The sequence below is a fragment of the Dama dama genome, chromosome 15, assembly GCF_033118175.1.
Source record: "Dama dama isolate Ldn47 chromosome 15, ASM3311817v1, whole genome shotgun sequence".
In the NCBI taxonomy this organism is placed as follows: Eukaryota; Metazoa; Chordata; class Mammalia; order Artiodactyla; family Cervidae; genus Dama; species Dama dama.
This window is the reverse complement of record NC_083695.1, coordinates 18,953,943-18,972,719: the sequence shown is the minus strand read 5'-3', so window position 1 is coordinate 18,972,719 and position 18,777 is coordinate 18,953,943. Positions and strand designations below refer to the sequence as shown.

Here is an 18,777-nt window from a genome sequence, read left to right as displayed (position 1 = left end):
GTCTTTCCCACCATCAGGGTCTTTTCAAATGAGTCAGTTCTTCGAATCAGGTGGCCAAAGTATTGGAGCTTCAGCTTCAGCATTTTACAGATGGGGAAAACTGAGGCTCACAGACATTAAGTACTTAGCTCAAAAACATATGGTAAGTAGTGTAGACTGTATCAGAACCAGATATACATGTGATAACAAAGCTCATGTGTGGCATCATGGATGACAGCACCGATGTGAAGGACTTGAGTTTGAGCAGGCTCCAGGAGTTGGTGATGGACAGGGAAGTCTGGCGTGCTGCAGTCTGGGTGTCGAAAGAGCTGAACACGACTGAGCGACTGAACTGAACTGAATAAAGCTCATGACCTTAACTCAGTTCCTTCTGTTGTGGAACCAGATACTAGCAAAACCTCTCTTCCTCTCTACCCTGTCTTTATGGTGAAACTAAGAGGAAAACAAGGAAGCTATCAAACAACTTAAAGTATTAACTTGCTCCTTATCATTTTCTGTACATTCTTCTATACGTACACAAAGCAGCCAGAGATCACTGACGTTTACTTTAGAAGCCCTGAACTTACATTTTATTTTCATTGCTTAGATTCTTCTTTTATGATGTGTAGTCATTCCTGCACTTGAACTGGAGCTTTGTTACTGCTTTATTTTAGGAGCTACAATGCAAATAGAATAAGCAAAGCATAATCTCCTGATTTTGTTGCCCTTGTTTAAACCTGTTCCTAGGTTAGAAATCTGGGTGTGATCAGGAGTGAACTTGATGCTCTGACTTAGGAAGTGACTGTGTCTGCATTAGTTAAGTTACATGAAAGAATCATGGACTGGAGAAATCTGGGTGTGGGTGTTGGGAGGTGTGTGGGAGGGGAGGGAACCTCACATTTATGAAAGACGTTAAACAGATATTGTTGATTTTATCTCCAAATCAGGTCATAGAGCAGTCATTGGAACTGTATGTGTGTTTACAGCATTAATAATTTTTCTTTATAAAGTCAACTTTACTGAGGTATACTTTATATACAGTAAAATCCAACATGTCTAAGTATACAATATGATGAATTTTGATAAATATATTCAGCTGGGGTTTGCATTAATTTTTTGACAGCTTTATTAAAACATAACTCACAAACCTTATAATTCAGCTATTTAAAGTGTACAATTTGATGGTTTTCAGTGTATTCACAGACATGTACAACTATCACTGTAGCCAATTCTAAAATATGTTCAACAGCCCCCAAAAGAAACCTTATACCTGTCAGCAGTCATTTCTCTTTTTCTCCAAACTCTTTCAGCCCTAGGCGATGGCTCACCTACTTTCTGTAGACTTGCCTGTTCTGGAAGATTCATAGAAATGGGAACCATGTAATAGGTAGTCTTTGGTGATTGGCTGCTTTCCCTTAGTACTTAGTACAGTGTTTTTAAGGTTCATACATGTTGTAGCATGTGTAATACTTCATTCCCTTCTATTGCTGAATAATATCATTGTGTACGGAAATAGACTCACAGAAATGGAGAACTTGTGTTGCCAAGGGTAGAGGTGGGGAAGGGATGGATTGGGAGTTTGGGACTATCTGATGCAAACTATTATGCACAGGATGGTAAACAACAAGGTCCTATTGTATAGCATAGGGAACTATGTTCAATAACCTGTAATAACAATAATGGCAAAGAGTATGAAAAAGGATTACGTATATACAGAAATACTTCATTGTACAACAGAAACACTTCATTGTAAATCAACAATACTTCAATAAAATGATTTTTTTAATGAAAGAATAAAACAACCTGCCTCCTCAGTTAACTTGGAGACCAAAAGCTAAATACAATTTATAATAAATGAAAAATTCCATTGTGTAGATATACCACATTTTATTTATTATCAGTTGTTGGATATTTGGGTTGTTTCTACTTTTTTGGCTGATAGCATTGATTTCTTTTAAGATTTTTTTTTAATAAGGACCATTTTTAAAGTCTGTTGAATTTGTTACAGTATTCTTCTGTTTTATGTTTTGGTTTTTTGGCTGCAAGGCATGTGGAATCTTAGCTGCTGACCAGGAATTGAACTCAGATCCTCTGCATTGGAAGATGAAGTCCTAATCACTAGACTATCAGGGAAGTCCCCTAGCACTGATTTTTAAAGAGTAAACTTTTAATAGATACCTTGATTTTTAAATCCTCATTTAAATCCTCATCTTTTTCTTCATTAATATGCCAGGAGTATAAAGTAGCTTGGACTTCCCAGGTGGTGCTTGTGTTGAAGAACCTGCTTGCCAGTGCAGGAGACACAAGAGTCCTGGGTTCGATCCCTGGGTTGGGAAAATCCCTTGGAGAAGGGCATGGCAACTCACTCCAGTATTCTTGTTTGGAGAATTCATGGATAGAGGAGCCCTGGCAGGCTACAGTCCAGAGGGTCACAAAGAGTCAGATATGACTGAAGCGACTGAGCACGCACGCATGGAGTGTCTTAGTCCTCCCTTGACTACTGAGACAGTCTGATTAAGGTCATAACAACTGGATTTACAGCTGTACTGAAATTCTTGTTTGGAGTTAATTCTCTTTTGTAGCTATTTAATATTGTGGAAAAGGCATACAGAATTGTAGATATAGAAATATATATATATATATATATATATATATATGCACGTGTGTGCTCAGACTCTCAGTTGTGTTTGACTCTGTGACCCTATGGACTGTAGCCCGCCAGATTCCTCTGTCCACGGGATTCTCCAGGCAAGAATGCTGGAGTGAGTTTTCATTTCCTCCTCTAGGGGATTTTTCTACCCAGGGATTGAACCCACGTCTCCTTCGTCTTTTGCACTGCAGGCAGATTCTTTACTGCTGAGCCATCAGGGAAGCCCTAATATACATGTGTGTATTTGTATAAAATAAGGATAACTCGTATGGTTTTACAAGGAGTTTTAAAGTTAATTTACAAAGACAACATGTAGTTTCTTTTTCTTGTAAAAAATAATATTGATATATAACAAATTATTTTACTTTAGAAATCATAAACTGTGCTGATTATGAAATGTCATTGGTAAGTGTCAAAATTGAGCTAATGACTTACTTTTGAAGGACTAACATTGGTGTTAGGGTTATTCTATTCGAAAATATATAAATCAATACATAGGAAGTTTACGTTTTTGACCCAGAAGAAACTTACATCATTTTAAAGCTTTATGCTACTCATATATTATCAAAAATCAATCATAATGGTTTTGACACTCTTGTAACTGCAGATGTTACACTTCTTACCCCTAAAACACACCACAGAACTAAAGTGCTTGAGAAATAGGAAAGTGAAAGTAGATGTGAAATGATAGGAGAAGTCAAGAACTATGTACAGGCATCATTACTTACACATCTGTTTTTTAATTTTTAACTAATAAGACTTTTAAAAATGGAGACAGGGCAAAGATGATGAAGGACAGGGGAACCTGGCATGCTGCAGTCCATGGGGTTGTAAAGAGTTGGACACGACTGAACAACTGAACTACAACAAATAGTTGATTTACAATGTTGTAGTGGTTTTGGTTGTACAGAAAAGTGATTAAATTTTATACTGTATATATAATGTATATGTATAAAATGTATATATATACACATATAAATATATATGGAGCATTCATAGTCAACAAAAGAGTCTGAAATGCAGTGCTTGGGTACAATCTCAAAAACAACAGAATGATCTGGGTTCCTTTCCAAGGCAAACCATTCATCATCATAGTAATCCAAGTCTATGCCCCAACCAGTAATGCTGAAGAAGCTGACGTTGAACGTCTCTATGAAGACCTACAACACTTTCAAAAGAACTAACGCCAAAAAATGGATGTCCATTTCATCATAGGGGATTAGAATGCAAAAGTAGGAAGTCAAGAGATATCTGGAGTAAAAGGCAAGTTTGGGCTTGGAGTACAAAATGAAGCGTGGCAAAGACTAACAGAGTTTTGTCAAGAGAACACACTGGTCATAGCAAACACTCTCTCCCAACAACACAAGACACGACTCTGCACATGGACATCACCAGATGGTCAATAGCAAAATCAGATTGATTATATTTTTTGCAGCCAAAGATGGAGAAACTCTATACAGTCAGCAAAAACAAGACCCGGAACTGACTGTAACTCTGATCTTGAGCTCCTTAGCAAAATTCAGCCTTAAATTGAAGAAAGGAGAGAAAGCCACTAGGCCATTCAGGTATGACCAAAATCAGATCCCTTATGATTATACAGTGGAAGTGGCAAATCGATTGAAGGGATTAGATCTTGTAGACAGAGTGCCTGAAGAACTAGTCAGGAGGCAGTGACAAAAACCATCCCAAGGAAAAAGAAATGCAAGAAGGCAAAGTGGTTGTGTGAGGAAGCTTTACAAATAGCTGAGGAAAGAAGAGAAGTGAAAGGCAAGGGGGAAAGGGAAAGATATACCTAACTGAGTGCAGAGTTCCAGAGACTAGCACAGAGGGATAAGAAGGCCTTCTTAAATGAATAATGCAAAGAAATAGAGGAAAATAGTAGAATGGAAAGACTAGAGATCTCTTCAAGAAAATTGGCGATATCAAGGAAACATTTCATGTGAGGATGGTCATGATAAAGGACAGAAATGGTAAAGACTTAACAGAAGCTGAAGAGATTAAGAAGTGGCAGGAATACAATGAAGAACTATACAAAAAAGGTCTTAATGACCCAAATAACCATGATGGTGTGGTCACTCATCTAGAGCTGGATGTCCTGGAGTGTAAAGTCAAGTGGGTCTTACGAAACATTACTACGAATAAAGGTAGTAGAAGTGATGGAATTCTAGCTGAGCTATTTCAAGTCCTTAAAAATGATGTGTTGAAGTGCTGCACTCAATATGCCAGCAAACTTGAAAAACTCAGCAGTGGCCACGGGACTGTAAAAGGTCAGTTTTCATTCCAGTCCCAAAGAAGGGCAATGCCAGAGAATGTTCCAACTATTGTACAGTTGCGCTCATTTCACATGCTAGCAAGGTTATGCTCAAAATCCTTCAAGCTGTGCTTTAGCATTATGTGAACTGAAAATTTCCAGATGTACAAGTTGGGTTTAGAAAAGGTGAAGTTAGAGATCAAATTGCCAACATTCATTGGATCATGGAGAAAGCAAGAGAGTTCCAGAAAAACCTTTACTTCTTCTTCGTTGACTATGTGAAAGCCTTTGACTGTGTAAATCACAGCAAACTGTGGAAAATTCTTAAAGAGACTGAAATAAAACCAGATTACCTTACCTGTCTCCTGAGAAACCTGTATTCAGATCAAGAAGCAATGGTTAGAACCCCACAATGAACAACAAACTGGTTCAAAACTGGGAAAGGAGTGTACATCAAGGCTGTATATTGTCACCCTGACTTTTTTTTAACTTATATGCAGAGTACATCATGCGAAATGCCAGGCAGAATGAATCCCAAGCAAGAATCAAGATTGCCAGGAGAAATATCAACAACATCAGAAATGCAGATGATATCTCTCTGATGTCTAAAAGTGAAAAGGAACTAAAGATCCTCTTGATGAAAGTGAAAAAGGAGATTGAAAAAGCTGGCTTAAAAGTCAACATTCAAAAAATTAAGATGATGGCATCCAGTCCCATCACTTCATGGCAAATTGGTGGGGAAAAAGTGGAAGCAGTGACAGATTTTATTTTCTTGGCTCCAAAATCACTTTGGATGATGACTGCAGCCATGAAATTAAAAGACACTTGCTCTTTGGAAGAAAAACTGTGACAAACCTGGATAGCATGTGACAAAGCAGAGACATCACTTTGCTGACAACTGTCCATCTAGTCAAAGCTCTGGTTTTTCCAGTAGTCATGTATGGATGGAAAGTTGGGCCATAAAGAAGGCTGAGCATGGAGGAATGGATGCTTTAGAACTGTGGTGCTGGAGAACACTCTTGAGAGTCCCTTGGACAGCAAGGCGATCAAACCAGTCAATCCTAAAGGAAATCAACCCTGAATATTCATTGGAAGGACTGATACTGAAGCTGAAGCTCCAATAATTTGCCCAGCTGATGGAAACAGCCAACGCATTGGAAAAGACCCTGTGGCTGGGAAAGATTGAAGGCGAAAGGAGAAAGATGAGATGTTTAGATAGCATCACTGACTCCGTGGACATGAATTTGAGCAAACTGTGGGAGAGAGTGAAGGACAGGGTATCCTGATGTACTGCAGTCCATGGGGTCACAAAGAGTTGAACATGACTTAGTGACTGAACAACAATGAACTTTAGTATGTATTAGTATATATTTGCTTATATTTTAATAAGCATAATTCACAATAATTCACAAAGAATTATTTGGTTACCTTCTTTTTTTTAATCACAGCACCCAAAGACTGATTTCTTTACCTACAATTTTATTAGAATTCCCAGTTCTCAGAATCCCTTCTCCCACACTGTGGTAGCAGGCAATAAATGATGTATGTTTGGAGGGGCAAAGGCACAATGGGGAGAGCAATACTAACACTAGAACAGCTCTGGCAGAGCAGGGCTGCTCTTTAGTTTATGAAACTTGTTACCTGTATTGGAGTCAGAACTAAAACATAATTTCTAGGAACTTCTAAACATTTGATTTTTATTCAAGTATGGTTGCTTTACAGTGTTGTGTTCATTTCTGCTGTGCAGCAGAATGAATCCGTTACACTCTAGGAGCTTCTGAATGTGTTTTCTTTGGACAGATAAGATTCACATGTGATAAAATTCACCCACCTACTGTGTACTGTTGAGTGGATCTTATTCAAGAGTTGTGCATACTATACCAAAATCTAATTTTAAAACGTTTAAAAATAATTGTAGGACTATGCTGGTGGTTCAGTGCTTAAGACTCTGAGCCCCCACTGTAGGGGATGCAGGTTTGGTCCCCGGTCAGGGAAGTTCCACATGCCAAAAGGTTCAGCCAATGAATAAATAAAAAAATTGCAAAACATTTTCATCACTCCAAAGAAATCTTGTCCCTTTAACAGTCATTCTCCATTCCCACTCCTTCAATTTTCCAAAGTGGCCACTGCCTTTGCATCCCCACCAGCAACACAGGAGGGTGTCTGTGATCTACCTCCTTGCCCATATGTTAAAGCTGCCCACATAATAACTGTGGCATTAATGTGACTGAGGAAAGGTCATGAAACCCAGGCTGATTCAGACTTTTGACACTCCTCACGGATGGATGCCTAGATCAAGATAAAATCAACCTGGAATAAACTGTTTGCCCCCAGGATGTAGCCCATGATTGTAGGCTCTCAATTAAAATAAAGTGATAATTCAGCACCAGATAATTTGGTAGTGATTGAGGTTCGAATAAAAATTTGCTGTTTTTGCCTACTTTTTTTTTTCATTTGTTTTTATTATTTCAAGTAGAAAATGTATCTAGGAATCCTTAAAGATTTAAAGGTAACATTCAAAAAGGAGTTACTAGAGAAAAATTACTGAGGCGGCTATGACTGAAAATAAGACCAAACAATTGTAAATCACTCTGTATTCGACAAAAAATAGTGTAGAACATTCATATACATTTCAGGGACAGGAAGCTTCTGTGTTAACATTAAATGTTCATAAATGTCAAATACGCAATTCTGACATCCTATATCCGGGAGAATGGAGATTTTCAGCCAGTGTAGAGTTGAGGAAATAACAAAGACTTGGCATCACTTGAACAGAACTGAATGCCATCTAAGAGGTTAGAGCTTAAAAGTTTTCCATGAGTGTAACATAGACTTTCATCAACAGTCCTTTTCATTTTCTGAAGGAAATGTCTTGAAATTTACCTAACTCTCCTTTTCCTTTAACAGAACAAATTATAACTTTAGGAGTACATGCTATCCTTTATACTAATGATAATCTAATTTTGTTGAATAGTGTGATTTTATTATGGTTCATTTTATTTATTGTTCTTCTTTCTTGTCCAAGGGAGGTTTATAATAATATGTAGGATAGATATATTTTTAAAGACCAACATTTTTTACTTCATCAGGCAGTTTATTTAAATTAAAAAAATTTTCATATAAATTTTAAGGATACTTTCCATTACAAAATATTGGTTATATTCCCTGTGATGTTCAATACATCCTTGAGCCTATCTTATATCCCGTTGTTTGCACCTCCTCTCCCCCACCCCAATATTGCCCTTCCTCCCCACTGGTAACCACTATTAATAGTTCTCTATAAGACTGCTTCTTTTTGTTGTATTTACTAGGTGTATTTTTTAGATTACACATGTAAGTGGTATCATATAGTATTTGTCTTCCTCTGTCTGACTTATTTCACTAAAACATAACACCTTCCAAGTTTATTCACGTCACTGCAAATGGTAAGATTTGGCAGTTTTTTGTGGCTGGATAGTATCTCATTGTATATATATTCCACATCTTCTTTATCCAGTTATCTGTTGATGGAATCTTAATTAGATTACTTCCATACCTTGGCCATTGTGAGTAATGCTGCTGTGAACATTGGGATGCATATATCTTTTCAAATTAGTGTTTTTGTCTTTTTTGGATATATACCCAATAGTAGAAATGCTGGCTCACATGCTAATCTTATTTTTATTTTTTTGAGAAACCTCAATACTGTTTTCCACGGTGACTGCACCAATTTATGTTCCCACCACAGTGTACTAGGTTTCCTTTTCTCCACATCCTTGTCAACATTGTTATTTGTGTTCTTTTTGGTGACAGTTATTCTGACGTATGTGAGGTGATGTTTAATTGTGGTTTTGATTTGCAATTCCCCTGATGATTAACAATATTGAGCGCCCCTTCGTGTGCCTGTTGGCCATCTGCATTTCCTCTTTGGAAAAATATTTATTTAGTCCTCCTGTCCATTTTTCAATTGGGTTGTTTTGTGTTTTTTTGATGTTGAATTGTATGAGCTGTTTATATACGTTGAATACTAATCCCTGATCTGTCATATCATTTGTAGATATCTTCTCCATTCAGTAGGTTGATGACTATATTTAGTGTTATATTTGGATTGCTTTTTCTTTTTTGTATGTATATCTATTACAAATTTTTGGTTTGTGGTTACCATGAAGTTTTTAATATAGAAGCCTGTATTTATATGTGCTTGTTTTAAGTTACTGATCTCTTACTTTCAAATTCATTTTGCAAACCCTGTATTTTTACTCTCCTCTCCTTATAATTACTGTTTTTGATATCATATGTTACTTTTAATCTTTTGTGTATCCCTTAACTTTTTATTGTGAATATAGATGCTTTTTTACTACTTTTGTCTTTTAACCTCTCTTCTAGCTTGTAATGTGTAGATGATTTCCTACCTTTACTGTATATTTTCCTTCAGTGAGCTTTTTCATTTTGTAATTTTCTTGTTTCTAGTTGAGGCCTTTTCTTTTTCACCTAGAGAAGTTCTATGAACATATGTTGTAAAGCTGGTTTGGTGGTTCTGCAGTCTTCTAGCTTTTGCTTGTCTGTAAAATCTTTGATTTCCCTTTCATGTCTCTTCAAATTATCTTTCAAAATAGCTTCTAATTTTGAGTTTTATAAGGTGCCTTGTCATGCAGAGTCTGAATTTCACACAGGTTAAAAGATTCCAAACTCTCAAAGAGTGTACTAGAATATGCAACAATACATGTAGTATGTAGAAGCATATTTTCATACAGTTATATGAACAAGAGTCCCAAACTTTGAATATACTCATGGAACACTAGTCCAAATAAAACAAAATGTTCTGGTACTTACTGATCTTTTTTTTTTTTTTAATTTGGCTGCACTTAGTCTTAGTTGTGGCATGCAAGCTCTTAGTTGCAGCATGTGGGGTCTAGTTCCCTGACCAGGGATTGAACCCTGGGCTCCATGCATTGGGAGTGGGCAGTCAGCCTCTGGGCCGCCAGGTAAGCCTTGATCTTACTATATTTTTTGGGAAAAAATCCACTGCTTAGATTATATAATGGGTTATTATTGCCAGGATTTATTACAAAAGGTGTGAAAAGAATCCTTTCTTGGGGCTATAAACTCAAGCTTCTTGGGATACTTTGCTCTTAAACTTCAGTGGAAATTGCTATCTTTCTAATATTTTCTTCTGCAGGCCTTTGAAGATCCACCCTTTTCGCTTTGCACCAGACCTGCTCAGCCTGTTCTTGATTCCAGACCCATATTTGTCTTGATGTTCTTGCTGAGCCACCCTTTAATGAGTCTACATTATTTTTTAGAACTGACCTGCTTTCAGACTTCCCTGGTTAAGACTCCACTGTCCACTGCAGGGAGTGTGGGTTTGATCCCTGGTCCAGAAACTAAATTCCCACATGCCATGCTTCATCCTATGCTGCTGCGGCTCAGTTGTGTCCAACTCTTTGTGACCCCATGGACTGCAGCCCCCCAGGCTCCTCTGCCCATGGAATTTTCCAGGCAAGAATACAAGAATACTGAAATGGGTTGCCATTTCCTACTCCAGGGGATCTTCCTGGCCCAGGGATCGAACCCACATCTCTTGTACCTCCTGCAGGTTGGGTTGGCAAGTGGGTTCTATACCACTAGCGTCACCTGGGAGGCCATGGCATGGGGTATGGCCAAAAATTAAAAAAAAAAAAAAGAACCAACCTGCTTCATGAGGCCTTCCACTTCTGCTCCTGCCTTGATTTTTTGCATTTCCCTGTGATTCCTAAACATTTACTGTCCACCCAGCCTCTGTGGTGCTTCACCATATACTCTTGTGCATGCATCTTACCTTCCTAATGGGGTTATAAGCTCCTACGTGGCAAGGGCTATGCCTGATATTTCTTCTGAGGTTCCTTGGTATCTAGTGCAATATAATTTAAATTGAAAGTGATCAAAAAATTTCTGGAATGAAGATCCCATTTTTATAACACTGTATTTCTGTAACTATTAGGATAAACAGGCTTAGTGGAAATTTCAGTTAATTAAGTTTTGATTACCTTTTATTGGAATATAGTTGCTTTACAATGATCTGATACTTTCTACTATACAGCAAAGTGAATCCACCATATGTATACATACAGTCCCTCCTTTTTGGATTTCCTTCTCCTTTAGTTGCTCCCAGAGAGCACTGAGTAGAGTTGCCTGAGCTATACCATGGGTTCTGATTAGTTATCTATTTTGTACATAGTAAAAATAGTGTATATATGACAGTCTCAATCTCCCAATTCATCCCACCTCCCCTTTCCCTCTCTTGGTTTCCATATGTTTGTTCTGTACATCCATGTTCCTATTTCTGTTTTGCAAATAAAGTTCATCTATATCATTTTTCTAGGTTCCATATGTATGTGTTAATATATAATATTTCAATTAATTTAAGCTCTTTATTCATAAGACTACCAGGGAAGACATTTTATCATATTGGATCATAAGTTATGAAGAAGGAGAATTAGTAAGATGAAATTTTCAGAAAAAAATGGTAACATATCTATATTTCCTTATTTTGTGGTCATAGACTGTATACCTAAGCTTAACCTTTGACCCAAACAGGATCAAGCTGGGTGTGGATAGTTAAAATAATAAACTTGAAATTACTGCACACTCACAACATGTTTATTTTGTTGCACTTAAAAGAAACAAATGCCAGCTAACTTAAAATAATTTACTAGGTTAGCTCTGAGAATGAAATGGAAGACTGGAGGAACCAGGCCTGGGTATCCCTCGGTAGCCAAGGTAGTAGGATTTGACAGAGGGTTTCTTTAAAGCACTGCCACTGGGATCAATAAATCCCAAATATTTTTCTTTTATTAGAACATTGCACTCAAGATTCAGGATCCTGGGGAAGAGGTCCTACTGGCCTTGCTTGGTTCAGGTTTACTTTATTGGTCAAGATCAAAGACCTCTTGATTAACAGTCCCACCAACCATCTATCCATGAGGAAAGACCCAAGTGCTCCGAAGAAAATTGGCTACCATTACAACAAGGAGGAAAGGCTTGTCTAGTTGTGAACTCACCTTATAGAATATAGAAAATCAGAAAAAGCAGGTGAGAGACATCTAAAGGATAGCAGATTACAGGAGAAAGATGTTGCCCTGACAGAAAATAAGAAATCACTAAATGGTATTTTTCACCATGTTCTGTTCTCAAATTCTGTACCTGTGTCTCAAATTCTGAGACAATGAAAGGTCAGAAGCTCTTAGTCAACTCTTTAAAAAACTCATCGTTCTAGTCCCAGATGATACATATGGGAGCTTTGTATTTCAAAGATTTGCTCTCCCAAACATTTGCTGTGAGAAGAATTTCTCTGGCTCCTGTCCTATGTGTTGAAAGGTCACTCAAGGCAAGGCAAAGCAAAGCAAGGCATGGCCAAAGGCATTTCTGTCTACTTCAGTTTGAAAACTTGCAAGGGAGATATTCCTCACCTTTTCACTCCCCTTCCCTTTCCCTCCAGAAAACTCTGACTTTTTTTAAGATCATGGTGCTTTGCCTTTGTATATGTGTGCTTTTCCTGGACAGCTGTACCTTGAAGATTTAAATGAAGGACAATCTCTTTTACATTAAAAAAAATAAATTTATTTATTTATTTATGACTGTGCTGGGTCTTCGTGGCTACATGGGCTTTTCTCTAGTTGCAGCAAATGAGCACTGCTTTCAAGTTGTGGTGTGCAGGCTTCTCACTGCAGTGGCTTCTCTTGTTTTGGAGCAGGGACTCTAGGGTGCGTGGGCTTCAGTACTTGTGGCGCACAGGCTCAGTACTTTTGGCCCACAGGTTTAGTTGCTTCTTGGCACGTGGACTCTTCCAGGATCAGGGATCAAACCTGTGTCTCCAGCATTGGCAGGCAGATTATTTACCACTGAGCCGCCAGGGAAGCCCTGCATTTGGTTTTTTACACAACCTTTTGGCCTCATTAGGTACTTGGTTATTGATGTCTTACATTATCTGGTTTAGGGAATTAAGACTTTCTTTTCTTTAAAAGGTACTCTAAATAGAAATTGCAGAGTACCACTTTGGTGTCTCTAGAAGGAACAGAATTTATTATTTACTTTTCAGTAGAATAGGTACGGGAGAGAATAGCCTTTTTTAGGAAGGGGCATATCTGAGTACTTTAAAGGATTTTATATTTGCAAGTATTCTGTCTGCTAACACGTGTAGTCATGTGGTCTGAGAGACTAAATTTTAGACTCTACAGTTTTGTGCACAAATTGTAACATTTCTTGGTTTTCAGTTATGAAATATTGCAAGTTAATTAGCACAAAAAGCTGTGGCAGGTGGTGACATAATTTTTGCCCAGTACTTTGAATGTCAAGGTGAAGAAATTCACCAAGTTGCAGGTAAATTGATGGGTATAGCTATGAGTCTCGAAAAAGTGAAAGTGAAATCGCTCAGTCGTGGCTGACTCTTTGTGACCCCATGGATTATAGCCTACCAGGCTCCTCCCTCCATTGGATTTTCCAGGCAAGAGTACTGGAGTGGGTTGCCATTTCCTTCTCCAGGGGATCTTCCCGACCCAGGGATCGAACCCGGCTCTCCTGCATTGTAGGCAGATGCATTACTGTCTAAGCCACCAGGAAAGTCTCTCTTAAGGTAGCCAAATTCCTCATCATCTAATGAGGGGTATACATGAATGGAAGAATGATATCCCTACTCTCTTCACCTATTTTCTGATGAAACTACAGCCCAGAGAATGGTTTGGCAAAATCTGTGGATGAAGAGGACTCTGTTGAACCTAACTGTGAATTTGGCATGCTGAAGAGAGACAGAAGGTAAAGATGACTGGGAGGCCCGTCAAGGGCAGGAAGTTCAGGCCGTGGGCCTCCAAATCCATTACCGTGTAAACTACTTCAGAATTTGTAAAGAATGAATGTTTTCAAATTCTTTTAAAATATAAGTTTGATACCAAAACACAGTCAAAATTAAAAACAAAAGAGACAAATCTCACCTATGACTTTAACCCTCCCCCAAAGAGACTGACATAATCAAAATAGAGCATGAACCAGGGAAGATTTAGTCTACTAATTCAAGGATGATTCAATAGTAGAAAATAGAGATTTTGTTATATTAAAAAGAGAAGAAAATTACATCATCTCCATATGCACTGGAAATGCATTTGAGAAAAACATAACAAACATTCTTTATAATAACACTTGAAAGTAGAAACTTTTTCCCTTAAGTTTGTGGACTATATCTGTCTGAGCCTCAGAAGCAGTACCATGGCACTTGAAGGCTTTTCCATTAAAGTTAGAAACTGGACAAAGATATATACTCTGATTATTTAACATTATTCTGTATGCCTTGCCTCACACAAAGGCAAAAAAAAAAAGATTAGACACGTGAGAATCCAAAGTAAGGGGTTTGTAGATGGCTATATAACTGTATTGTATTATCAGTTGTATATACCCAAGAAAATCATTGAAGAATCTAATTCAAACAAGAGATTTTATAGTAAGGTAGTAGAATCCCAAATTAACATACAGATATTAATAGCTTTTATACATACAAACAGAGGTAAAGAAATAAGCCCAATTATAATGTTAAAAAAAGAGTAAACTATAAAAATAAAAAGAAACATTCAGGAAAACTTTAAACACTAGAACACAAAATAGATTGAACAAATGCAAAGATATGAAATGGAAAATAGACTCAACATCATAAAAGGAATTTCCCCCCATTAAATCAATTTATAATTTAACTCAGTCATAATGAAAGCACTATCAGATTTTAGAATCAAACTGATTCAGAAGTTCATATAAAAAAGTAAACAAACAATGAAAGTGAAAATCACTCAGTCGTGTCTAACTCTTTGCAACCCTGTGGAACGTCCATGGAATTCTCCAGGCTGGAATACTGGAGTGGGTAGCCTTTCCCTTCTCCAGGGGATCTTCCCAACTCAGGGATCAAACCTGGGTCTCCCACATTGCAGGCAGATTCTTTACCAGCTGAGCCACAAGGGAAGCCCAAGAATACTGGAGTGGGTAGCCTATCTATTCTCCAACAGATCTTCCTGACCCAGGGAGCAAATTGAAGTCTCCTGCATTGCAGGTGGATTCTTTACCAACTGAGCTATGAGGGAAGCCCAAACAAACAAGAAGAGCCAAGCAAATATTGAAAAGGTGTGCAGTGACAGAGAGGAAAGAAACTCTTTGCACTGAAACTTGAAATATATTAAAAATGCTTAAGGAATAATTCTCTGGTGGTCAGGTGGTTAGTTCTTTGCACTGTCACTGCTGTGGGTGCGGGTTCAAGCCCTGGTTATGAAACTAAGATCCTGCAAGCCACGTGGGTTGGCCAAAAGAAAAAGAAAGACTTAATAGTTAAACAAATTTGGTAATGATGGGTGACTAAACAGATCATTGGAACAGAAGGAAAAATCCAGAAACACCCATATATACCCAAGAATTAGATACAAATTACAAATGACTTTTCACCTATGAAACAACACATATCATTCAGAGAATGCTGAGAAATGTAAGTTAAAGCCAACAAGTTGGCAAAAATCCAAAAGTTTCACAACACACCCAAAGTTGCTGGGGCTCATATAAATTGGTTTAATCCCTTGAAGTCAATTTGCTAATACTGATTACAATTACAAATGTATATTTGTAGTTGACTCAGCAATTCTTTTCAGATATGTAGAAAGATATATGTGTATTTGAGGTTATTCATTACAGTATTGTTTTTCATTGGGAGCAGTGGGGACTGGTTAAAGAATTCAGAATTACTGGAGCACAGAATAGCCGAAAGAAAGGAGTGAGGATGGTTATTACACATTGATGTGAAAGATCTTCAAGGTATTTTTCAAGTGAGAAAAAGCAAGACACATACCAGTATATATAACATGCTATTATTTTGTGTGTAAAAAAATTAGAGGGAATCTGTATTTGAGTTAGCTTATGTATTTATAAGTTAATTCTGTGTGAGTGCATGCTAAGTTGCTTCAGTTCTAGAAAGATACAAGAGAAACAAGAAGTGTTGGTTACCTTTGAAGGGTATGGGAATTAGGAACTAGGTAGAGGGAGATTGTATATCTTCTGTCATTTTTTTTCCATTTTGAACCAAATGAATGTTTTGTTGAAAAAAGGATAACTAAGACTATTTGCTTGTTTTTGCTTGTTATATTCATAAAGAAACTCTTGAAGGGGACTTCCCTGGTAGTCCAGTGGTTAAGAATCCATCTGCCAATGCGGGGGACATGGATTCCATTCCTGATCTGGGAAGATCCCACATGCCATGGAGCAACTAAGCCCATGTGCCATAACTACTAAGCCTGTGCTCTAGAGCCCGGGGGAGGGAGCCACAATTACTGCAACCCAAGTCTAGAGCCTGTACTCTGCACCAAGAGAAGCCCCTGCAGTGAGAAGCCCCCACATAGCACAAGGAAGACCCAGCGCAGCCAAAAATAAATAAATATGTTTTTTTTAAAAAAAGAAACTCCGGAGGGATACTTGAGCTGGTGAACATTGTGACGTGCTGTCTACCCTCCCTCCAGACCCCCTTTAGGAATGAAAGGTTTCTTGCCCCCAAAACTGAAGGGCTGCCGACCGATGGCTTCAGGTAACAGCCCCCAGGGGTAATGGTTGCCCCTTTTGAATAGTCACCTCACCCGAGGTCACACCCTCTTCCCGGGTGGTCTGCAATTGGTGAGTTATCAACATGGGGGTGTGAAGGCCAGCTCCTCTTGCCCCACTCAGGGCAACTCTGAGGGGTCAGCCGGGCTTTGGAAATCTCCTTAGCCCTTAACTCTGAATGGTGGCTTGCCTTCTCTTGCTGCTGTCTGTTCTCTTCCAATGAGAGCACTTTTAATAAACCTTCTCTTGCTAAGAGTCTTCTTCACAGGGAACTCAACATGCAACAAGAATCCAAAACAGTCATTTCCTGTGGTTGGCTTGGGGTGGGAACCTGGTGAATGGGGATAAATTTAGGAAGGAGACTTCACTCTATGCCTTTTTTTAAAAATTTGAAGTATAGTTGATTTACTTCATGTTAGTTATAGGTGTACAGCACCATGATTGAGTTGTACATATATTATGTGTGTGTGTGTGTATATATATGTATGTATATATACACCTATATATGTATATAAATACACACATATATATATTCTTTTTAGATTCTTTCCCTTAAAGGTTATTACAAAATATTGATTATAGTTCTTCATGCTATACAGTAGGTGCCTGTTGGTTATCTGTTTTATATATAGTAGTGCGTATATGTTCATTTCAAACTCCTAATGTATCCCTTTTATAATATAAAAAACATTTTTTTGGAAACATGTGGATATAGTACTTATTCAAATCAGAAATAAAAATTTTAAAGTTAACTTGGTATCTCAGTGATCTCTTATCCTTTTCCTTGTGTATTTTTAGAGAACTTTTTAATATTTTAATTTAGGAGGAGCTATTTTAAATCTAAAAGACCATGCTTCACCACACTCTAAATATGCTTTTTCTTTTTTTCTTTTTTTTTTGCTTAGGACCCACTGAGAGACGCCTCCTTGACCTCACATTACAATGGAATTTAAAAAGTCACCTGATGGTGGCTGGGGCTGGGTGATTGTGGCTGTCTCCTTCTTTACTCAGTTTTTGTGTTATGGATCGCCGTTAGCTGTTGGCGTCTTGTACATAGAATGGCTGGACGCCTTTGGTGAAGGAAAAGGGAAAACAGCCTGGATTGGATCCCTTGCAAGTGGAGTTGGCTTGCTTGCAAGTAAGTGGATAACTTTGTGCTTCTCCTCACTCATTAATCGTTTAATTACATAATTGTTTCCTGCCTCATTAACACTGTACAGGCATAGGAGGCTACTTTTTTTTAAGTATAATGCCTACTTTTCTGCTTACACTGAAATTATAAACCTCTCCTTCCCTGTAATAGTGTGTCTGACACTCAGTCATGTCTGACTTTTTGTGACTCTGTGGACTGTAGCCCACCAGGCTCCTCTGCACATGGGAATTTCCAGGCCAGAATAGTACAGTGGGTTGCCATTTCCTTTTCCAGGAGATCTTCCGGACCCAGGGACCAAACCCAAGTCTCTTGCATTGCAGACAGATTCTTTACTGTCTGAGCTACCAGGGAAGTCCTCATTATAATAAATCATGTGAAAATACAGAAATTCCATAAGCTATTGAATCATTCATATCTTTATTCATTTACTTGCTGCTGTGTACCAGGCGTTGATGCTGGATATAAAAGGATGAATGGCTAGCACTTCATTTATTTCTGCCTTTAAGAGGTTCAGTCTAGTGAGACACAAATACTTCCACAAGTAAGAAAGATACAAGGGCATGAGTACAGTGACCCATGTATGTCTGAAGAATGCTGGTGACCAAAAGGCCAAATGTTTTGCATCAGTCCTGGAAACAGTTCCTCTGTGATTCATAGTTACTCCTCTCTGATTCAGATATACTGTGATCAAATTGCATGTCCTACATTTGTGTCACCTTCTTAAGAAAAATTTGACATGGCAAAGGGTAGTCCCATCTCACAATGATGATGCCATTAAGGATTTAAAGGTAGTGTTATATATGTGATGCATTTTGTGTGACCTTTATATAATGTATCCAGAAGTAATATTCTTGATTAGCACTTATCAAGTATGATACAATAGTGATTCTTAACATCTCTAGAGAGCATAGTGGAGGAGCTTTTTTTTTTAAGGATTATATGCACTTCAGTTTCTAGAGTTGTAGTTTGAACTCTGCAATATCTTTAGCGATTGTCAGTCTAACTTACTTGGAACTGGTTAAGAACAGATATGCTGAAACGTAGCCCTGGAGTCTCTTCCTGTGCTTTGAACTTGACATGGTGATTCATTGAGCAAATCACAATCTCTGTTCTTATGGGAAAATAAGGACAACACATGTGGTGATTTATAAGATCTTTTTGCAGCTCTAAAAT

The 18,777-nt window shown here is 37.9% G+C and overlaps 1 protein-coding gene across 2 annotated transcripts in view; it reads left to right on the top strand.

Annotated features, from left to right (window-relative positions):
• SLC16A9 (solute carrier family 16 member 9) overlaps window positions 1–18,777 on the top strand; it is a 74,015-nt gene that overhangs the window by 14,004 nt on the left and 41,234 nt on the right. For both annotated transcript variants that reach the window (XM_061161577.1, XM_061161576.1), the window contains exon 2: window positions 17,357–17,589. In XM_061161577.1, coding sequence (XP_061017560.1) covers window positions 17,394–17,589 — 196 coding nt within the window. In that variant the 5' untranslated portion in view covers window positions 17,357–17,393. The remainder of the gene's footprint in view (window positions 1–17,356; window positions 17,590–18,777) is intronic.